Source organism: Dendrobates tinctorius, unplaced genomic scaffold, assembly GCF_039654945.1.
Source record: "Dendrobates tinctorius isolate UK_male_01 unplaced genomic scaffold, ASM3965494v1 ptg000039l, whole genome shotgun sequence".
Classification (NCBI taxonomy): Eukaryota; Metazoa; Chordata; class Amphibia; order Anura; family Dendrobatidae; genus Dendrobates; species Dendrobates tinctorius.
Genome location: NW_027361707.1, coordinates 16,948,233 through 16,972,979, shown reverse-complemented (window position 1 = coordinate 16,972,979; position 24,747 = coordinate 16,948,233). Strand labels below are relative to the sequence as shown.

General features: G+C 46.2%; 1 protein-coding gene across 1 annotated transcript in view; it reads right to left on the bottom strand.

Annotated features, from left to right (window-relative positions):
- Positions 1–24,747, bottom strand: part of EVC (EvC ciliary complex subunit 1) — a 142,118-nt gene that overhangs the window by 104,569 nt on the left and 12,802 nt on the right. Inside the window, exons 2-4 of the mRNA XM_073574501.1 lie at positions 16,263–16,388; positions 8,538–8,621; positions 6,081–6,313 (exon numbers count right to left, since the gene is read on the bottom strand). Coding sequence (XP_073430602.1) covers positions 6,081–6,313; positions 8,538–8,621; positions 16,263–16,388 — 443 coding nt within the window. The remainder of the gene's footprint in view (positions 1–6,080; positions 6,314–8,537; positions 8,622–16,262; positions 16,389–24,747) is intronic.

Genomic DNA, 24,747 nt, shown 5'->3' with positions numbered 1-24,747 from the left:
ATACCAGTTGCATGCTTAGACATTTAACCAGCATGCACTTGCAAGCATGGACACAACACCAAACCTCAAGTGCCACATGTGCAACTGATCACAACGAAGGTAGTCAGCAACGCTACATTGTTTCCCCCACTGTAAGCCCACCGGTTAGCACAGCAGCAAATGTTGAGGTGTCGTTGCAAGGCCACAGCAGTCAGGGAATCCCACTGTTATATCAACGAAAGACTGATTCTAGGCCATCAGAAAGAACACCAACTCCATCACCATCATCAACCCTCTCTCAGTCCGCCCTGTCCACCGCTACTTCCACCATATGCAGCTCTCAAGTTCAGCTCACCCTCCCAGACACTATGAGTAGGTCAAGAAAGTACTCAGTCTCTCATCCGCGTACACTGGGTTTGAACGCCCACATTGCCAAACTAATCTCGTTTGAGATGATGCCCTTTCGGTTGGTGGAAAGCACAGCTTTCCGCGAACTCATGGCCTATGCAGTACCACGCTATGACCTACCCAGTCGCCACTTCTTCTCTCGCAAAGCCATCCCAGCCCTCCACCATCATGTGAAAGACCGCATTGTCCATGCACTCAAGCAGTCAGTGAGCGGAAAGGTGCACCTCACAACTGATGAATGGTCCAGTCGGCATGGCCAGGGCCGTTACGTGTCCATCACTGCGCACTGGGTTAATGTGGTGGATGCAGGGTCCACAGGGGACAGCAGTGGTGGGACAGTGCTGCCTAGCCCACGGTATAGGAAACAGTTGGCTGTAGGCGTTCGACCCTCCTCCTCCTCCTCCAGAAGCGACAGCTCATCCACAGAGCGCAGTCGTACGAGCACTCCATCTGCAGCTGCCACTGTTGCACACGATGTGTCCCCCTATCGAGCAGCTAGTGGAAAGCGTCAGCAGGCTGTGTTGCAGATGATGTGTTTGGGCGACAGACACACCGCCGAGGTGCTGGCCGAGTACTTGAAGCGACAAACTGAGTCATGGCTGGGCAGTGTACATCTTGAGGCAGGCAAGGTAGTTAGTGATAACGGCCGTAATTTTGTGGCAGCCATAGCCCTTTCAAAACTCAGCCACATACCTTGCTTGGCTCACACCTTGAACCTGGTGGTGCAGTGCTTCCTCAAAAATTATCCGGAGTTAACAGCCCTGCTCCAGAAGGTGCGAAGACTGTGCGCGCACATCCGCCGGTCGCCTGTACACTCCGTTCGTATGCAGAAGCTGCAGCGATTGCTCCACCTTCCCAACCACCGCCTCATTATCGACATTGCAACAAGGTGGAACTCCACCCTGCACATGGTGGAGCGGCTGTGCGAGCAGAGGCATGCCATAATGCATTTGTGGGAGGATACACGGCCAGGCACTTTGAGAGCAGACATGGAGTTGACAGGCGTGCAGTGGTCGAAGCTGAAAGACCTTTGTAAAGTCCTTCAGTGTTTTGAGGAATGCACACGGCTGGTAAGCGCAGACGACGCCATCCTAAGCATGAGCATCCCACTTATGCGTCTGCTCATGCAAACTTTGACGCACCTTAAGGAGCAGGCGTCTGCAGCCAATGTTGATGAGGAGGAAGAGGAGGAGGGAATCCTTGATGACATTCAGCCATTGTCTGCTCAGGGACCTCTCCTGGACGAGGTGGAGGAAGAAGAGGAGGAGGAGGAGGAGGATGATGGGGATGATTACTTAGGGGAGGAGGATGCATCTCGTGGGGCAAGTGAAAATGTTGGCGTGGCAAGGTCTGGTACAGGGTTTGTGCGTGACTGGAGGGATGTGGATTTGCCAGAAAGTGCTCCTCCACCCAGCACTCACAGTGTATCATTGACACCGGGAACATTGGCCCACATGTCAGATTATGCCTTGCGGATCCTAAAAAGGGACCCCCGCATTGCCAAAATGATGAACGATGACGACTACTGGTTGGCCAGCATCCTGGATCCACGCTATAAAGGCAAATTACAAAACATCATGCCACAGGAGAACCTTGACCTAATATTGGCTAATAAACAAGCAACTCTGGTAAATCGGTTGCTTGAGGCATTCCCAGCACACAGCAGCGGTGATGGTTCTCACACGAGCCGTACGGGCCGGGGGCAGCTTGGCAGAGGTGTTCGTGGTGCACACAGCAGAAGTGGCGTTGGAGACAGGGGTTTCATGACAATGTTGTGGACTGATTTTTCAAATACCGCTCACACAACTGGTAATACTGCATCGATGGAAAGTGACAGGAGACAGCAGTTGTCAACTATGGTTACAAACTACTTTTCCTCCCATATCGATGTTCTCCCACACAGGTCATTCCCCTTTGACTATTGGGCCGCTAAACTGGACACCTGGCCTGAATTGGCCCAATATGCCTTACAGGAGCTCGCTTGCCCAGCTGCAAGTGTGCTATCGGAAAGAGTCTTCAGTGCAGCTGGATCAATCCTGACAGAAAAAAGGACCCGTCTGTCAACCCAAAATGTGGATGATCTAACCTTCATTAAAATGAACCACGCATGGGTTTCCAAGGATTTTGTCCCACCTTCCCCTGATGACACATAGGGTGACAGAAAAATGGCTTGCTTTGGTCCACCTCTTCCTGGTACTTCACCTATTTCGCCTTTTGCATCAGTTGAATGTCCAACATCAACATATGCCACTTTCTAAAACTCCCTAACTGTGCTGCCTCCCCCCCATGGCCGGGGTCACCACCTAGCGCACGACACCGTGCGAGTGCCGTTGCCCTGGACAGGTGGGTAGGCCGACTCTTGGGCGCGGGCACTGGCACAGGGTCCCTCATAGTGCAATCAAGTGTCTCTGACGGCGGTGGTGCACACCCGCCGTCAGACACACCGCTGTACTATGAGGGGCCCAGTGCCAGTACCGACGCCCACGAGTGGGCCCCCCTTGCTTGGCCAGGGCCCCAGCATTTGCAATCTTTACCTCTCCCTGCTCCTCCGCTGTGTAATCTGGGCCGTCAAATCCATACTGTGCCTGACACCGTCTGAGCCTGCCTCCTGAGACATATATTTTGAATGTGTACGCAATCCATACATGTTATCCGGGGATACGGTACCCCTTCTAACCTTTGTGCAATGACGTGCAATCCATACTGGGCCTAACACCGTCTGAGCCTGCCTCATGCTGTATAGACATATATTTTGAATGTGTACGCTATCCATACATGTTATCCGGGGATACGGTACCCTTTCTAACCTTTGTGCAATGACGTGCAATCCATACTGGGCCTAACACTGTCTGAGCCTGCCTCATGCTGTATAGACATATATTTTGAATGTGTACGCTATCCATACATGTTATCCGGGGATACGGTACCCTTTCTAACCTTTGTGCAATGACGTGCAATCCATACTGGGCCTAACACCGTCTGAGCCTGCCTCATGCTGTATAGACATATATTTTGAATGTGTACGCTATCCATACATGTTATCCGGGGATACGGTACCCCTTCTAACCTTTGTGCAATGACGTGCAATCCATACTGGGCCTAACACCGTCTGAGCCTGCCTCATGCTGTATAGACATATATTTTGAATGTGTACGCTATCCATACATGTTATCCAGGGATACGGTACCCTTTCTAACCTTTGTGCAATGATGTGCAATCCATACTGGGCCTAACACCGTCTGAGCCTGCCTCATGCTGTATAGACATATATTTTGAATGTGTACACTATCCATACATGTTATCCGGGGATACGGTACCCCTTCTAACCTTTGTGCAATGACGTGCAATCCATACTGGGCCTAACACCGTCTGAGCTTGCCTCATGCTGTATAGACATATATTTTGAATGTGTACGCTATCCATGCATGTTATCCGGGGATACGGTACCCCTTCTAACCTTTGTGCAATGACGTGCAATCCATACTGGGCCTAACACCGTCTGAGCCTGCCTCATGCTGTATAGACATATATTTTGAATGTGTACGCTATCCATACATGTTATCCAGGGATACGGTACCCTTTCTAACCTTTGTGCAATCACGTCCAATCCATACTGGGCGTGAGAACGGCTGGCGAGCTGTTATGCAAGCTACAGCACCTGTCCAGACAAGTACAGGGATTCCCTAGCGAGGAGACTTATTTGATTGTTTTCTATGTTGGGACAGCAATTTTTGGGGAGCATTATACTCTGGAGAATGATAGATGGGGCCCACCATACACTGGAACATTCCAAAGGTGGACATCAGACACTGGAGCAGCATTTACAGGGCCCATTATACACTAGAGCAGTAGAAATGGGGCCCATTATGTTTGGAGCATTATTTGGGCCCATAAGACAGTGGAGCTTCATCCATGGGGACCAACATATACTGTAGCATTATGTGGAGCTCATCATATACTGTTTCAAACATTATATGGGACCAATGATTTTGTATGGAGAAATAGATGGGCCTCGTCATGAGATGTAAAAAGTGAGGTATTTTTCATTGTACTATACCGCTATTTCTCTGCCGTATCGGAGCATGATGAGTTGTGGTATGTGTTAAAGGGGCGCTCTTTTGCCCAGGGCACATGAAAACCTGCAGCCAGCCCTCCCCCCCCACAAATTTAGCCAAATAACCCCCATTTTTCAGTGCGTAACTTGTATTATGAAGTTAATTAAGGTTGACAAGCTTAAGTAAGAAGAATTGATGCTTTTGGCATTCAAATGGGCACTGTAGGTGTGTTTCCTGTCCTCCTCTCACTGCCGACTTTTATTCCCCATTGACTTACATTGGGTTTCGTGTTTCGGGACGACCCCGACTTTTCCCTATAATCGGACGATCTTGCTCGACCCGACTTTTGGAAAAGTCGGGTTTCACGAAACGAAACGCGACCCTAAAAAAGCAAAAGTCGCTCAACTCTAGTGTTGGCATATGCAACAGAGTGGATTATTGTTTATGTAAAAGAGGACGTTACACCAGCAGATGGCGATAGTGTGAAGTTATATGTTTGCTGTATTGTGGGGAGGGAAGCTCTCTTATTATTGTTAGTTTTACTTTCGCTTTTGACTGTATTATACCAGCAGCATGGCTGTGTGCTTCTGAATTCTTATCTCATGTTTACCCATAAGAAGTAAATGCTGCTTACTCAAGATAACTTGCTCAGTGAAGTTCTCCTGTGTACCAGTGGATTCTCAAAAGATACACTCTGCTACACTGTGGGTGCACCATATTGTGGGAGAGACTCACTGTGGGGGCAGTGTGGGGATATCAAAGTGTGAGTTGGGGAACAGTGGGGGGCACCAAGGAAAGCTGTCACTGTAGTGACATCATATACTATGTATGGGGAACTTTGAAAACATCATACAGTTTTGTGAGCACTGTGGGGGCATTATACTGTGGGTGAGAGAACTATCTGGGCATCAAAATGTGAGTCGTGATTAGTGGATGTATCGTACCCTGCGAAGACGGTCACTGTGGGGGCACCATACTGTGCGGGGTAACTGTAGTGGCATCACACTTTGTGAAGGGTACTTTGGGGGCATCATGCAGATTTGTGAGCACTGTTGGAGTATCATACTGTGTCGGAGTCACTATGGCAGCATCATACTATGTTGGAAAACTACAGTATGGGGGTATCATACTTTGCTGAGGTCAATGTGGGGGTCACCTTACTGACCCTGTGGAAGTGTACTGCGGAGGAATTCACTGCGGTATCATACTGTAAGATGAATGCTTTTTTTAGGGCATTATACTCTATCAGTGCAATTAAAGGGGTATTTTAGGTGAGATCACTAAGGGGCTTCAATATGGACAAAAACTACCATGTAAGTGCTGCAATTCATATCCCTCTCTCTGTCTTTAAAAAAGTTGGGAGGTATGACCTTCTATAAGGCTTATGCCCCTGCCTTATCTGTCTACTCCGCTGAATATTAATTATTTTTATATTTATTTATTTTGTTTGCTATAGAGCCTCCTAATTTCTATCTCTTTGGGACACAAAGACCAACACTCAATTCTAAAAGTGAAACTTTTACTTGTCACTGTGTACTCCAGTTCATCTCTTTAGGTTTTCAGAACTTCTTATACAAAGAGGATTCCTTTAAAGGCAAAAAATTGTTTCATCAAGCTAAAATATAGACCGATCTTTACCCGTTACATTGCAGGACTTCTGGGAAGCTGTTAACGCGAGGAAACATTCTCTCGTAGAATCGATCCAGGCTGGTAATAGAGTGTATCGTAGTAGAAGAACTCCCGTCGTCCTTCTCTCCCTGACTCATGGATTCCATGCTGCTCTCCGCAGAGTCTTCAAACATCTGGTTGGGTAGCCGAGTCCTCTTATAGTTCTCATGCAGCGAAGGATTTGACGCTCCATCGGCAAGAGGCTGGAAGCATAAACAAAACTGAATAAAGGGTTAATACTGTACATCTTCCATCAATCGTTTCTTCCATTGGACTCACGATCATAAAGCACAGTAATATACGAGCGTATATACACATATTGTAAGATGACTGCCGGACAGGTCCTTGAGGGGAGATATGTGTCACTGCGGTCATTAGCTGTGGTGATGTGAGCTCGGAAACATGTTCCAACACATATAGTGCTGAGAGAGTTATTACGCCATTCCAGGGCTAGGCTTTGCGAGGAGTCATAGGAGATGGGTGGGAATGACGGCTCACATATCCCCACCCCAGGGGCGTGGTCTGGGAGATAAAATGGAGACCGAGTGTATCCTTCAGTGTCTGGAGCTGGAGAAGCGTGGATCTCCTGTGTGTTGGTCTGTTCCAAGGCCTAAAGAACCGGACACTATCCTGAGTGGGCGGCCCCGATTCCCGAATATGTTGTGTGGACTTTTTACTTTATGTTTTCACTTTGTGCAGGAAAAGTCTCCTCTATATCAGATCCAGTTTATTCCAGCTTGGTCTTTTTGAAGAATAAAGAAGTAAGCTGACTTCTCAACTCAACTTTTCATTTTCACCAATTTTCTTCCAAGTGCTTAGTTGACATCTTCTATCCATAAAGGAGTTGGCAATAACCATTTTCTTTTTTTTACTTAAAGGGAATCTGTCAGCAGGTTTTTGCTACCTCATCTGAGAGTAGCGTAATGTAGGCAAAGAGAAGCTGAAACCAACAATGTATCACTCCGTTTACTGGGAGCAGCTGTTATGACACAACCAGAGCTTTAAGATTTAGAATGAAGCAGAGCTGAGAAAGCTAACCCCGCCCACACCACATCTAACCCCAACAACATCAGGCTTTCTATGTACAAAGTCCATAGACAGTGAGGTGCTTAGTTGCTGGACTAGTCCGGCAATGTTAATCTCTTCACAGTTAGTAAACAGCAGCTTGCACTTTGACAAGTGATACATCCCTGAATTCTGTGCTTCAGCCTCTATCTCATGGTATCTTCAGATTACATATGAAAAACCTGTTGACAGATTCTCTTTAAATACATGTCTTTGGGGCTAAAAATCATTTTTTGCAATTGGGATTCATTAAAAATTTTTCACCATTTGGTTTTTGTTTCCCTGCGCTTTTAACTTTGAAGTGCTTAAAAAAGACAGATAAAAGAGTTACAAACTCCCTTCAAGGGCTCGTGCAGATGGCTATAATAATTGGACGAGTGCTATTCGTTGTTTTGACGGATAGCACTTATCTTCATGTTATTTTATGGGGACGTGCACATGTTCGTTGTTTTCCTCAGACAGCGTCTGTCCAAGGAAAAAAAATCGCAGCGTGATCCAATGATCATTGACTGCATAGGAATCATCAGATGACATTTGAGTGCAGTCCGATTTTTTTCACAATGACACTATGGAAAAGATGGAGAATTGTTTCCATCTTCTCATCTGAGTGAATTGGATCACACCATGTTAACATTCTGATCAAAGATTGATCGGAGTGTGATTTGCATGATCAGCCCGATTCTGTTGGATGAGAGACTCTTCGGCTGTCTACACCTGCCTTTATAGCCTCTTATCAGGCTCACTGATGGATTCTCAGTTAACTCACTCTATACGCAGCAAGTGGCAGTGCAACACTGAGGCTACAAAGGGTAATCAAAACCCAATTGCAAGAATGTTTAACCCCAATTACAGCAATTTAAGAAAAATAAAAGTAACAGAACACTCCATAAAGATAAAAAAAAAAGAATGAACTAAATTTTGTCTGCTACATTGCTTAGTATACCGCCATGCTCTGCACCCCTCAGGCTTTGTATTAAACATAACACAGTATACAACTTATGCATGGAGTGTCCCTTTAAGGATGTAGAGCTGATTAAGATTTATCTACAGTACATGGTAAATTGTGGTTAGCAAAATGATTTTTTTCTCAAATAAAACCCTCTAGTCAATTTAAATGCAAAATATAAAATCCCTGCCATCTTTCCTTGCGGCTCCGATCAGGATAGATATGAATAGCTTTGAATATTAAAACAACCCAGTGCCATAGTGTATTGTTCCCTGCAATAATGCACACTTTATATGTATCTTTACTAGTTGCGGATTATACAAAATAAAATAAAAAAATAAAATGTATTATAAAATATACAATGCCATAGACAGAGATTGTTTTGCGCCTCCCGAGCATGGGCTCCGAATCCTTACCCTAAATTTTTGATTTAATGGATAAATAACTTTGGCCTTTAATGCAAAAGCGGCGACTCCGTTATTCGACAGCCGGTCACCTTCCTGTTAAAAAAAAAGAAGAACGGAGCGTCTATTACTTCTAGTCCTCAGAAACGGTAACGGGAGGGCGACTGGGGGAGGAGAGTTTGGGTAACAATATTCAGACCATCAACCACATCAATTTATTTCCCAACACAGCAAATCAATCTCAGAGTAGAAAAGAATATGAAAAGCCGTTATTTATAGAGATTGCATAAAATATGAGAATGCATCGGTGGGAATGGAAGATAAATAAACCATGAAGCATTATCCAATTATTCACACAAATAAAGCCTAACAGAGCAGAACGGCATTAAGTTGACGAAAGCTGTTCCTCAATTAATTATTATGCGTCTGATTATCCCCCGCGCTAACCATTAGCGTAAGATTTATGTGGCCGCTTCTCAACAAGGTACTCTAAATACCGCTAATGTATGCGCGTGGCAAGTTGTACGCCATTAGAACCTTATAGATGTGGGCTGTCTGTAGTTTTTCTGCGGAAGATATAATTAGTTGATAATTTGCATTATTCAAATCTGACTATATCTCATGTATCTTATATACGGACTCCCACAGACGTACAGGGGCAAAGCATAAGTTTTCATCCTCCGAGGGCTTAGGTTCAGGAGTCGTAAAGGTATTATATTTTGTCTTACATAAATACATGTCTTTGGGGTTATAAACAATTTTTGCAATTTGGTATCATTAAAAATTTGGCCCCATTTGGCGCTTGATACTCTGCACATTGTACTTTGAGGGATCTGTAGTCATAAATCGGCTGAATTGAGCTCAGAAAAAAAGATAAAAGACAAACTCCTTTTCAGATCGCCATATTGAACTCACTGATGGATTCTCAGTTAGCTCATTCTGCAGCCAGCAATAGACAGGGCAGCTGAAGATAAATGGTGCAACATTTTTAATTGCAAAAATTGCCCCAATTACATGCATTTTAGACTTGAATAGCGCACGCTCACACTACTCCAGTATTGCCAAATGTGCCAAACTCATTAGGAGATACGCACCATTTAATGAATTTAGCGCATCTTTTCAGTGGCGTGTGCCTCTGTGCCAGAAATACTTCAATTGGTGACTGGAGTAGCATTTCGAAGTCTAAGCATTTCATTTTTAATACATTTTTATGGGTTTAATGTAAAAAAAAAATATCAATCATGACATTTTTAATGCCATTTACCAATAAATAATCTGATCACTGTATTATATAGTCTGTTTTGATTAGCGGTATAGAAAATATACATATGGTATATATTTTTATTACAGTGCATAAAAATGTATTTATTGTAATTGTTTTTCATTATTTTTTAGTAATTTTCTACGGGAAAAAAATTTGACTTATTTAACCCTAGAATACAGGTACATAGAATTGCAATGCTATATACATATGCATCTCTATAAACCAGTACAATTTGCTTGTATTTTAGAGAAAAGAAACCACCTTCAAGTAGTTGAAGTTCTCCTACATTTCACAGTGCAGACTGTGGCTCACAGATGGTGACAAGCCTTTGCTTCTTTACTTTGAAAAGAGTTCACCTGCTTAGTCTCCTTGAAAAAGAAGATAATTTTTGGATGACTTGCTAAAAAGCCTTTGTAATAGTTTAATAATTGTGTGAACAGCAAACCTTTGGACAAGTCACATACATTTGGAGGAAGTGGAAGCTGCTGTACTCTCGCTTGCTTCCCCACGGCGGGGAGAGTGAGGCAGCTGGTGATTGGTTGCAGGGCTTGCGTGACATAACAATGTCATGCAAGCCTCGGGAGAGACAGTGCCAACACTGCTTGAATGGCACCGCTGCCGGAGGTGAGTATAAGGCTACGGCCACACTATCAGTATTTAGTCAGTATTTCACATTAGCATTTGTAAGCCAAAGCCCGGAGTGGGTCAAACATGCAGAATTGGTGCACTTGTTTCTATTATACCTTGTCCTCTGATCAGGGCCGGTTTTAGGCAAAGTGGGGCCCTAGGCAAAGATTAAAATGGGGCCCCAAAAGCTAACATATTGCACATCACACAGAAGCATTTCGGTTGTATTTATATGCGCTGAGTTCAGGCCGCTAAATGAGTGTGATCGACAATATTGAAGTCGTTCAACACTTGTTTCCCGGCCTCTTTCCACCGTCTGAGAAAGAATGATGGGGACAGAACAATCACTAATGGATCACTAACAAATCACCATACAGTATCATGTTATCAGCAGCACATCTACAGTTTACACCCCATAGTCCTCCATATAATATAATGTGCCCAATAGTCCTCCATATAGTATAATACACTCCTCAGTCCTCCATATTGCATAATTCACTCCCCATAGTCCTCCATATTTTATAATACACTCCCTATAGTCCTCCATATAATATAATGTACTCCATAGTCCTCCATATAGTATAATAAACTCCTCAGTTCTCCATATTGCATAATTCACTCCCCATAGTCCTCCATATTTTATAATACACTCCCTATAGTCCTCCATATAATATAATGTACTCCATAGACCTCCATATAGTATAATACACTCCTCAGTCCTCCATATAGTATAATACACTCCCCATAGTCCTCAATATAGTATAATATACTCCCCATAGTCCTCTATATATTAAAATACACTGCTCAGTCCACCATATAGTATAATACACTCCTCATAGTGCTCCATATAGTATAATGCACCGCCATAGTCATCCATGTAGTACAATTCACTTCCCATAGTATAATGCACACCATAGTTCATCATATAATGTATTCCCCATAGTCCTCAATACAGTATAATGCAGCCCACATAGAGCATAATGCAGCCACCCCACAGATTATAATGCAGCCCCGCCATACAATATAATGTAATCCCCATAGAATATAATGCAGCCCCCCTCTTATAGTATAATGCAGCCACCCCTTAGAGCATAATGCAGCTACCCCTCAGAGTATAATGCAGCTATTCCACAGAATATAATGTAACCCCCCACAGAATATAATGCAGCCCCTCCATAGAATATATGGCAACCCCCTCATAGAGTATAATGCAGCCCCTTATATAGTATAATGTAGCCCTTCTCATATAGTATAATGCAGCCCCCATAGAATATAATAAAGCCCCCATACAATATAATCTAGCCCCCACAGATAATGCTGCCCCCCATAGAATACAATGTAGCCTCCTCATATAGTATAATGTAGCCCCCTCATAGAGTATGATGCAATCACCGCCCATAGAATATAATAAATATAATACAGCCCCCCATAGAATATAATGTAGCCCCAAATAGAATAAAATACTGCCCACCTCCCCATAGAATATAATGTAAGCCCCCATATTATATAACACAGCCTCCCCCATAGATTATAATGTAAAATGTACCCCCTTGGTATATAACTCAGCTGCATAGTATAAAGCACAGCACCACCATGGTATATAGAACAGCCCACCATGGTATATAGCACAGTACCACATGGTATATAGCACAGCCCACCATGGTATATAGCCCAGCATGGTATGTAGCCCAGCACCACATGGTATATAGCCCATCATGTTGTATAGCCCAGCACCACATGGTATATAGCCCAGCACAGTATACAGCCCAGCATAGTATACAGCCCAGCACAGTATACAGCCCAGCACAGTATAGAGCCCAGCATAGTATAGAGCCCAGCATAGTATACAGCCCAGCATAGTATATAGCCCAGCATAGTATATAGCCCAGCATAGTATAGAGCCCAGCACAGTATATAGCCCAGCACAGTATATAGCCCAGCATAGTATACAGCCCAGCATAGTATATAGCCCAGCACAGTATACAGCCCAGCACAGTATACAGCCCAGTATAGTATATAGCCCAGCACAGTATACAGCTCAGCATGGTATATAGCCCAGCACAGTATACAGCCCAGCATTGTATATAGCCCAGCATAGTATATAGCCCACCATAGTATACAGCCCAGCATGGTATATAGCCCACCATAGTATACAGTCCAGCATGGTATACAGCCCAGCACAGTATACAGCCCAGTATAGTATATAGCCCAGCACAGTATACGGCTCAGCATGGTATATAGCCCAGCACAGTATACAGCCCAGCATTGTATATAGCCCACCATAGTATACAGCCCAGCATGGTATATAGCCCACCATAGTATACAGTCCAGCATGGTATACAGCCCAGCACAGTATACAGCCCAGCATGGTATATAGCCCAGCATAGTATGCAGCCCACCATAGTTTATAGCCCAGCATGGTATATAGCCCACCAATGCCACAATAGTATATAACCCAGCACAGTAAACAGCCCAGCATGGTATAAAGCCCACCAATGCCACCATAGTATATAGCCCAGCACAGAGTATAGCCCAGCATAGCATATAGCCGCTCCCCCCCAGAATGGCCCCACAGTCCAGTACTCTCACTGATATATTAAAAAAAAAAAAAAACTATTCTCACCTTCTCCTTGTGCCCGCGCTGCTGGCTGCTCCTGTCTCCTGCTCTGCCGGCACACAGTGAGAGTGCAATGATGTCATCGCGCACCCGCTGTGTCAGAGGCAGAGCGGGGAATGATGGGAGAGGGAGCGTTGGCTGACGCTCTCCTCCATTATTGCTTTGAACTGTACTGGCAGTCGCCGGTATAGTTCAATGCGGTGGCGGGGGGAGTCGGCACTGGGGGAAAGTGGGCCCCCTGCTTCAAGGGGCCCTATAGCAGCTGTGTGATGTGCCGCTAGCTGGGGGCCCCTGGGGGAGCGGGGGCCCTAGACAGCTGCCTGGTCTGCCAGCCCCTAATGCCGGCCCTGCCTCTGATTGTTCCTCACCTGGTTTTGGCTTACAAATCCTGAGAAAAAATACTGAACAAATACTCATAGTGTGGCCATAGCCTAAGTATTGTTATTTTACTGGGGGAAAACATAAAGATTGACAAAGGATTATCTGAATTGTGGACAACCCCTTTAATCCATAAGAGCTCCTACTTAGTTTTAACAGTGCAGGATAGAAGCTGTGCTGATAAATTAGCTAATGTAAACAGTAGTACGCTGAATACACACAGACAGCACATCCAGCATACATTACTGAGAGAGAAACTCCCACAAGTGAAATATCTGAAAGTTGGATCAAGCTACAAACTACATATCAGAGGGTCTGAAAATGAATGAAGGAATGAAAATGGCAAACTTAAACTCAATGTATTTGTAGTAACGAAAAAGGAACTACTAACTTATGTAAAATCATTTTTTTTCCATATCAAATTTGTCCAAAGCTTTTAATGCAATTCTAGGATGTATTAACAGAAGCATACAGTCTAGATCACGTGAAGTCATTATTTCCCTCTACTCCTCTTTGGTCAGACCTCATCTGGAATATTGTGTCCAGTTTTGGGCTCCACATTTTAAAAAAGACATCAACAAACTGGAGCAAGTTCAGAAAAGAGTGACCAGAATGGTGACCGGTCTGCAAACCCTGTCTTATGAGGAAAGGTTGCAGGATTTGGGAATGTTTAGCTTGCAAAAGAGAAGACTGAGAGGAGACTTAATAGCTGTCTACAAATATCTAAAGGGCTGTCACATTGTAGAAGGATCATCTTTATTCTCATTTGCACAAGGAAAGACTAGAAGCAATGGGATGAAACTGAATGGGAGGAGACACAGATTAGATATTAGAAAAAACTTTTTGACAGTTAGAGTGATCAATGAGTGGAACAGGCTGCCACGAGAAGTGGTGAGTTCTCCTTCAATGGAAGTCTTCAAACAGAGGCTGGACAGACATCTGACTGGGATGATTTAGCGAATCCTGCTTTGAGCAGGGGGTTGGACCAGATGGCCCAGGAGGTCCCTTCCAACTCTACGATTCTATGATTCTACTTCATAAAGTTTTCATTGAATAATGTAAATAAGAGTTCTTCAGCTTAGTTTAGAAACTTTTGTCTATCACACTGATAACAAGCAACTACCAGGACATATCATTACACCCCCCACAAAGCTTATTTATTACACTGAAGTTGTCGTCTATTGCAACGTCAGCTTGGACCCCTGTACCTGGAAGCAGTTATATACTCTGTACACCAATTGCTCCTTCACTGTAAAGAAAGTGAGGTTAGCTGTCATTACTGTATGACTATAGCATACAGTAGAACACTAACCACTATAAGGCTGAGTTCACACGTATTTTTTAGCCCTGCGGATTTTTCCGCAAAGAATTGAAGAAAACCGCAGGTCAAATGTCCTGCATTTTTCCTGCGGATTTCTTCCATTTTTAATGCAGTTTTTCTTGTGGTTTTTGTGCGGTTTTCCACTGCGGTTTTCCCCCTGTGGATTTGGTGACAGGTGAGATGGAATACCGCACAAAAGAAGTGACATGCTGCGGATTTTGTACCGCAGGAAAACCGCACGGAAAAATCAGCAGCGTCTGCACAGCGGTTTTTTTTTTCATTGACTAAAATGCTACTGTACATCACAATGCGGATATGCAACGTTTCTGAGCAGTAAAATCCGCTGCGGATCCGCTGGGTATCCGCATCGTGTGCACACAGCCTAAAGCCTGCAGTGTCCATTTTTTTAGCATGATCAGATATCAAAGTCAAACATCATGATAATGTCAGTTTGAGGCTAAATACCCAGTGTGACATCTGACTGACATCTGACTCCTAACTTGTTTGCTTATTTTATATTATTACCTAAATATCTATTCAAATGAATAATGGTGTCACACATACTTTTGGTTTGAAAGCCTAATTATAATTCACTGTTCACTACTGGAACTTGAACCCAAAGCACGCCGTCTGTAAGCTCGGACACTTACCGTTGAGCTATACTATCATAATAAACAGCATAATTTTAAAAATAAAAAGCCGTTGATTTGCTCTTGAGTTTTGAACTCAGCTCAGAATCTCTGCTTTATGAGACAGAAGTCTTACCATTCAGCCAAGGGTTCAGGTGATTCTGGCTGCTAATTTTTCTTGGTTTATGGGATTAACTATGGAAATACCCAGGGTGTCTGAAAGTCCTTGTGATTCTGATGTGTGAAAAAAGTCGGATACCAAAATCATATCAAACATCATTTGATTTTGGCTTGGAGGAAGTCAGTGTGACAGTCCCAATGAGTTTCAGACACATATTTGCACTGAAAATCACATAACCCAATAAAAGATCCATTGTCATTTCACTGGGTGTATAGCTAAATGGTAAGTGTGCTGGATGATTCATTATTTATTTGATTAGAAATTTAGGTAATATATAATAAGCAAACAATATGTTAGGTGTCACATATAAAAGTAAGATGTCAGTCAAATGTGAAACTCAGATTTCAAAGTCAGAGTCAGATGTCAAACTCAGATCTCAAAGTTAAGAGTCAGAGGTCAGAGTCAGAGTCAAATGTGAAACTCAGATCTCAAAGTCAGAGTCAGAGGTGAGAGGCAGAGGTCAGAGTCAGATGTCAAACTAAGATCTCAAAGTCAGATGTCAGAGTCAGATGGCAAAGTCACATGTCAACATCAGATGTCAAAGTCACATATCGATGTCAGATGTAAAAGTCAGATTTCATATTCAACTGTCAATGTCACATGTCAGGATGGGTATTTGGCCTCAAGCTGACATTATTCTGATGTTTGACTTTGATATCTGATCATGTCCTAAAATGGACACTGTAAAAGCCACTCATCCACACCACGGTAATGACTTACCTCCTGCAAGGGCTGCAGTCTGAAGTCTTTGACTTTCATCTTCTTCTTGGCTTTAGAGGCCACATCATGGGTGTCCTGGATAACATCAGGCTTGTTGTTCTCCTGAATTACAACTTTTTCCTTCTCCTGCAATAAAACAAATGAGTCCAGTATGAAAATGTTCATTCCTGTAGAGATGAAACTGCGGCCAAAACTTTTGAAAACTTTATCTAAGTGACAAAAGTGCTCAAATGCGACCTCTTATGAGCAATTACAAGCTTTCCAGTATTTAGATCCAAGCAACTATATTTACAGCAAATCAAATATTTTGTAAAAATTTAGCGAAGCCAGAAAAATCGAATTTCAAAAGATCCGCTCATCTCTGGAAGCTGGAGATGAGAAAGAAATTTAGACTTTATTACTGGCAAAAAAAAAAAATAAATTAATATGACTGCCTGTTTCCAGTCCTATAAAAACGATATTAGTGACCGGTACCCCGCCGTTTCCTTGAAGTCTGACAGCTGCAGGTTAGTGAATGACAAAGTTAAGCTGACACTTAGTTAAATGTGACATTTCCAGAAGTGTCCTCATTTATCTTCACCTCTCTGCTGCCTTCGCCTGATGCAGCCCTGTCCCTCTTTAATCTTCTTACTTCCTCAATGCCAGCAGCCACTTGATCTCTGTCACTGGGCTCCCACATGATGTTACTCTCACTGATCACTGCACTGTTACGTGAGAGGAGCACCATTCAGCCTTGTATATGCTCAAATAGAAGCTCTTGTCTGATATTTTCTATGCTGGATAAAAGGTTTATTTATTGACTGCACTAAGGACGTGGAGAATTGTCCAGAATTAAAAAAAAAAATTATTTTGAGAAGTTGGACAATTAGACCAACCAAGCAGCTTCTTCGTAAATTTTGCCTGCTCAGAAGGAACCTTTTGCCCTCTTAGAGTACATTATTCTAATAGATAGGTTCCTCTTTGGATAACCACACATCGAAAATAATAACCAGCAAGGTCTGCAGATACATAGCATGGACCAATTTGGCAGTTATAGGGATTTCCCTTGTAAACTGTTATTGTGCCACAGGGTTGCTCCCTGAATGAAGCTGTTCTTGCGAAACGCGCGTTGGGGTGCAGTGGGATATCACCTTCTGAACTTGGTGCTGCACTACTGGAACCAGGTGGGTATATAATGGATGTAAATGTGATATAATCCCTTCCGGATCATTTATATAGATGGGTGTCTTACTGCTATTTTTTTTATATTTACTCACTGTAATGGAAGCTTCACGCTGACTTACTAAATTATATTATATAGTCAGTTGCAGTAAAAACATTTATTTTACTTTTATCTTGGTTCCGACTTACCAGTCACGACTATAAAGTAAATGGTTTACAACAAATATACCCCTATACGCGGCGTTATATTTATTATTCATTCAGCAAAGGTTTTTTCATTATGGCTTTATTAGTTTTATAGTGATATCCCGTTTTTTTCTTTGTGTTTTTCCATTCTGTATTCATCATACTTATATGCTTGCTTTTATGTAATATTAATAAAAGCAATATTGATTTTATTGGCTCGCGATTTTTTTTATTGGTGCTCTCTATGACACTTTATGTATTTAAGCCTTAATTACATGTATTGTGTGTATAGGTGTATACATGGGGTTGCTAGGGTCCAAAATTACAAACAGAGCTTTCACTTGCACTCTACTTCTAGCGGGGCTTCTCAGTCGCTGTCCCAGTCTTTGTTGAACGGAGATTGAGACAGCAGATTGACTATAGGACTCGCAATTGCGGCAGCCAATCACTGGGCTCAGCGTCTCCAACAATGTAGATGGCATAGCTCACAGAGCCAAAAAATTTGTCAATGCGACATCACTGCTGAAGCCAATCAACAAAGACAACAGGATCTTGCTGGTCGGGGGGGGCAGTTAAAGAGTGACAAACCCTGCACTGCACACGGAGGACAGGTAGAGAGTGACAGTCCCTGCACTATACACGGAGGAAAGGTAGAGAGTGACAGACCCCGCACTACACACGGAGGACAGGTAGAGAGTGACAGTCCCGGCACTATACACGGAGGAAAGGTAGAGAGTGACAGACCCCACACTACACACAGAGGACAGGTAGAGCGTGACAGACCCTGCACTACACAAGGAGGAAAGGTAGAGAGTGACAGTCCCTGCACTACACACGGAGGAAAGGTAGAGAGTGACAGTCCCTGCACTACACACGGAGGAAAGGTAGAGAGTGACAGACCATGCACTACACACAGAGGACAGGTAGAGAGTGACAGACCCTGCACTACACATGGAGGACAGGTAGAGAGTGACAGACCCCGCACTACAGACGGAGGACAGGTAGAGAGTGACAGACCCCGCACTACACACGGAGGACAGGTAGAGAGTGACAGACCCCGCACTACACACGGAGGACAGGTAGAGAGTGACAGACCCTGCACTACACACGGAGGACAGTTAGAGAGTGACAGACCCTGCACTACACACGGAGGACAGGTAGAGAGTGACAGACCCTGTACTATACATGGAGGAAAGGTAGAGAGTGACAGACCCTGCACTACACACAGAGGACAGGTAGAGAGTGACAGACCCTGCACTACACATGGAGGACAGGTAGAGAGTGACAGACCCCGCACTACAGACGGAGGACAGGTAGAGAGTGACAGACCCCGCACTACACATGGAGGACAGGTAGAGAGTGACAGACCCTGCACAACACACGGAGGACAGGTAAAGAGTGACAGACCCTGCACTACACACGGAGGACAGGTAGGGAGTGACAGACCCTGCACTACAAATGGAGGAAAGGTGGAGACTGAGAGTAATAGACCCTGCACTACACAAGGAGGACAGGTAGAGAGCGACAGACCCTGCACTACACAAGGAGGACAGGTAGAGAGTAACTGACCCCACACTACACACGGAGGACGGGTAGAGTGACAGACCCTGCACTACACACGGAGGACAGGTAGAGAGTGACAGACCCTGCCCTACACGCAGGACAGGTAGAGAGTGACTGACCCTGCACTACACAAGGAGGACAGGTAGAGAGCGACAGACCCTGCACTACACACGGAGGACAGGTAGAGAGCGACAGACCCTGCACTACACAAGGAGGACAGGTAGAGAGTAACTGACCCCACACTACACACGGAGGACGGGTAGAGTGACAGACCCTGCACTACACACGGAGGACAGGTAGAGAGTGACAGACCCTTCCCTACACGCAGGACAGGTAGAGAGTGACTGACCCTGCACTACACAAGGAGGACAGGTAGAGAGCGACAGACCCTGCACTACACACGGAGGACAGGTAGAGAGTGACAGACCCTGCACTACACACGGAGGACAGGTAGAGAGTGACAAACCCTGCACTACACACGGAGGACAGGTAGAGAGTGACAGACCCTGCACTACACACGGAGGACAGGTAGAGAGTAACAGACCCCGCACTACACACGGAGGACAGGTAGAGAGTGACAGACCCTGCACTACACACGGAGGACAGGTAGAGAGTGACAGACCCTGCACTACACATGGAGGACAGGTAGAGAGTGACAGACCCCGCACTACACACAGAGGACAGGTAGAGAGTGACAGACCCTGCACTACACATGGAGGACAGGTAGAGAGTGACAGACCCTGCACTACACACGGAGGACAGGTAGAGAGTGACAGACCCCGCACTACACACAGAGGACAGGTAGAGAGTGACAGACCCTGCACTACACATGGAGGACAGGTAGAGAGTGACAGACCCTGCACTACACACGGAGGACAGGTAGAGAGTGACAGACCCTGCACTATACATGGAGGAAAGGTAGAGAGTGACAGACCCTGCACTACACACAGAGGACAGGTAGAGAGTGACAAACCCTGAACTACACATGGAGGACAGGTAGAGAGTGACAGACCCCGCACAACACACGGAGGACAGGTAAAGAGTGACAGACCCCACACTACACACGGAGGACGGGTAGAGTGACAGACCCTGCACTACACATGGAGGACAGGTAGAGAGTGACAGACCCCGCACTACAGACGGAGGACAGGTAGAGAGTGACAGACCCCGCACTACACACGGAGGACAGGTAGAGAGTGACAGACCCCGCACTACACACGGAGGACAGGTAGAGAGTGACAGACCCTGCACTACACACAGAGGACAGGTAGAGAGTGACAGACCCTGCACTACACACGGAGGACAGGTAGAGAGTGACAGACCCTGCACTATACATGGAGGAAAGGTAGAGAGTGACAGACCCTGCACTACACACAGAGGACAGGTAGAGAGTGACAGACCCTGCACTACACATGGAGGACAGGTAGAGAGTGACAGACACCGCACTACAGACGGAGGACAGGTAGAGAGTGACAGACCCCGCACTACACATGGAGGACAGGTAGAGAGTGACAGACCCCGCACAACACACGGAGGAAAGGTAAAGAGTGACAGACCCTGCACTACACACGGAGGACAGGTAGGGAGTGACAGACCCTGCACTACAAATGGAGGAAAGGTGGAGACTGAGAGTAATAGACCCTGCACTACACAAGGAGGACAGGTAGAGAGCGACAGACCCCGCACTACACACGGAGGACAGGTAGAGAGTAACTGACCCCACACTACACACGGAGGACAGGTAGAGAGTGACAGACCCCGCACTACACATGGAGGACAGGTAGAGAGTGACAGACCCTGCACTACACACGGAGGACAGGTAGAGAGTAACTGACCCCACACTACACACGGAGGACAGGTAGAGAGTGACAGACCCTGCACTACACACGGAGGACAGGTAGAGAGTGACAGACCCTGCACTACACACGGAGGACAGGTAGAGAGTAACTGACCCTACACTACACACGGAGGACAGGTAGAGAGTGACAGACCCCGCACAACACACAGAGGACAGGTAGAGAGTGACAGACCCTGCACTACACACGGAGGACAGGTAGAGAGTGACAGACCCTGCACTACACACGGAGGACAGGTAGAGAGTGACAGACCCTGCACTACACATGGAGGACAGGTAGAGAGTGACAGACCCCGCACAACACACGGAGGACAGGTAGAGAGTGACAGACCCTGCACTACACACAGAGGACAGGTAGAGAGTGACAGACCCTGCACTACACACGGAGGACGGGTAGAGTGACAGACCCTGCACTACACACAGAGGACGGGTAAAGAGTGACAGACCCTGCACTATACACGGAGGACAGGTAGAGAGTGACAGACCCTGCACTACACACGGAGGACAGGTAGAGCGTGACAGACCTTGCACTACACATGGAGGACAGGTGGAGAGTGACAGACCCTGCACTACACACGGAGGATGGGTAAAGAGTGACAGACCCTGCACTATACACGGAGGACAGGTAGAGAGTGACAGACCCTGCACTACACACGGAGGACAGGTAGAGAGTGACAGACCTTGCACTACACACGGAGGACAGGTAGAGAGTGACAGACCCTGCACAACACACGGAGGACAGGTAGAGAGTGACAGACCCTGCACTATACACGGAGGACAGGTAGAGAGTGACAGACCCTGCACAACACACGGAGGACAGGTAGAGAGTGACAGACCCTGCACTACACACGGAGGACAGGTAGAGAGTGACAGACCCTGCACTACACATGGAGGACAGGTAGAGAGTGACAGACCCCGCACAACACACGGAGGACAGGTAAAGAGTGACAGACCCTGCACTACTCATGGAGGAAAGGTGGAGACTGAGAGTAATAGACCCTGCGCTACACAAGGAGGACAGGTATAGAGTAACTGACCCCACACTACACACGGAGGACAGGTAGAGTGACAGACCGTGCACTACACGCAGGACAGGTAGAGAGTGACAGACCCTGCACTACACAAGGAGGACAGGTAGAGAGTGACAGACCGTGCACTACACGCAGGACAGGTAGAGAGTGACAGACCCTGCACTACACAAGGAGGACAGGTAGAGAGCGACAGACCCTGCACTACACATGGAGGACAGGTAGAGAGTGACAGACCCTGCACTACACACGGAGGACAGGTAGAGAGCGACAGACCCCGCACTACACATGGAGGACAGGTAGAGAGTGACAGACCCCGCACTGCACACGGAGGACAGGTAGAGAGTGACAGACCTTGCACTACACGCAGGACAGATAGAGTGACTGACCCTGCGCTACACAAGGAGGACAGGTAGAGAGTGACTGACCCTGCGCTACACAAGGAGGACAGGTAGAGAGCGACAGACCCTGCACTACACATGGAGGACAGGTAGAGAGTAACTGACCCCACACTACACACGGAGGACGGGTAGAGTGACAGACCCTGCACTACACATGGAGGACAGGTAGAGAGTGACAGACCCTGCACTACACACGGAGGACGGGTAGAGTGACAGACCCTGCACTACACACGGAGGACAGGTAGAGAGTGACAGACCCCACACTATACATGGAGGACAGGTAGAGAGTGACAGACCCTGCACTACACACGGAGGACAGGTAGAGAGTGACAGACCCTGCACTATACACGGAGGACAGGTAGAGAGTGACAGACCCTGCAATACACACGGAGGACAGGTGGAGAGTGACAGACCTTGCACTACACACGGAGGACAGGTAGAGAGTGACAGACCCTGCACTACACACGGAGGACGGGTAAAGAGTGACAGACCCTGCACTATACACGGAGGACAGGTAGAGAGTGACAGACCCTGCACTACACACGGAGGACAGGTAGAGAGTGACAGACCTTGCACTACACACGGAGGACAGGTAGAGAGTGACAGACCCTGCACAACACACGGAGGACAGGTAGAGAGTGACAGACCCTGCACTATACACGGAGGACAGGTAGAGAGTGACAGACCCTGCACTACACACGGAGGACAGGTAGAGAGTGACAGACCCTGCACTACACACGGAGGACAGGTAGAGAGTGACAGACCCTGCACTACTCACGGATGACAGACCCCGCACTATGCAGAAAGACCTGACCGTCCACTTAGAGGGCAGGTAGAGAGTGACATAACCCGCACTACACATGGAGGTCACATACAGAATGGCAGACCCCGCACTACACATGAAAAGCAGGTAGAGAGTGACAGACCTCACACCACAGATGAAGAACAAGTAGAGAGTGACAGACTCTGTGCTACACAATGAAGACAGGTAGCGAGTGCCAGACCCTGCACTACTCATTGAGGGAAGGTAGATAGTGACAGACCCTGTATTACACATGGAGGACAGGTAGGGAGTGACAGACCCCACGCTACTCATGGAGGAAAAGTACAGAGTGACAGACCCTGCACTATACATGTAGGGCAGGTAGAAAGTGACAGACCCATACTGCACATGGAAGGCAGCTGGAGAGTGACAGACCCCACACTACACATGGAAGGAAGGTAGGGAGTGACAGACCCTGCACTACTCATAGATGACAGAGAGTGACAGACCCCACACTATACATGGAGGGGAGGTAGAGAGTGACAGACCCTGCACTGTTCATGGAGGACAGGTAGAGAGTGACAGACCCACACTGCACATGGAAGGCAGCTGGAGAGTGACAGACCCCACACTACACATGGAAGGAAGTTAGGGAGTGACAGACCCTGCACTACTCATAGATGACAGAGAGTGACAGACCCCACACTATACATGGAGGGGAGGTAGAGAGTGACAGACCCTGCACTGTTCATGGAGGACAGGTAGAGAGTGACAGACCTTGCACTACACACGGAGGACAGGTAGAGAGTGACAGACCCCGCACTACACACGGAGGACAGGTAGAAAACAACAGATCATGCACTATGCATGGAGGACAAGCAGAGATCCCACACTACATAAAGATGGCAGATAGCGAGTGACAGACCCTGCACTACACATGAAGACCAGGTAGAGAGTGACAGACTCTGCACTATGCAGAGGGGAGCTAGGGAGTGACAGATCCTGGACTGTATATGGAGTACAAGTAGAGAGTGACAGACCCTGCACTGCATACATAGGGAAGGGGGAAAGTAGAGAGTGACAGATCCAGCACTTCATATGGAGGACAGATAGAGAGTGACAGACCCTGCATTACACATAGAGGGGGAGGTAGGGAGTGGCAGACCCTGCACTGCATATGGAGGGAAGGTAGGGAATCACAGACTCTGCACTACACATAGAAGGGAGGTAGGGCGTGACAGACCCCCCCCCCGCACTGCATATAGAGGAAAGGTAGAGATTGGCAGACCCTGAACTACGCATGGGGGACAGGCAGAAAGTGACACTACCCGCACTACACAAATTTAAAGCGCAGGTGCGATCAAGCACTAACAGAAAACAGGTACTATGTGGCACTGGGTGGTAGCCATTGTCGCGGTACTAGTCACCCTGGCATGTTAACTGAGAGTGGGGTACTGGCTGGGTGTGTGGACTTGTGCTGTGAGGGCGCTACGCCCATGCATGCTGCATGTATACAATGTTGGTAGTT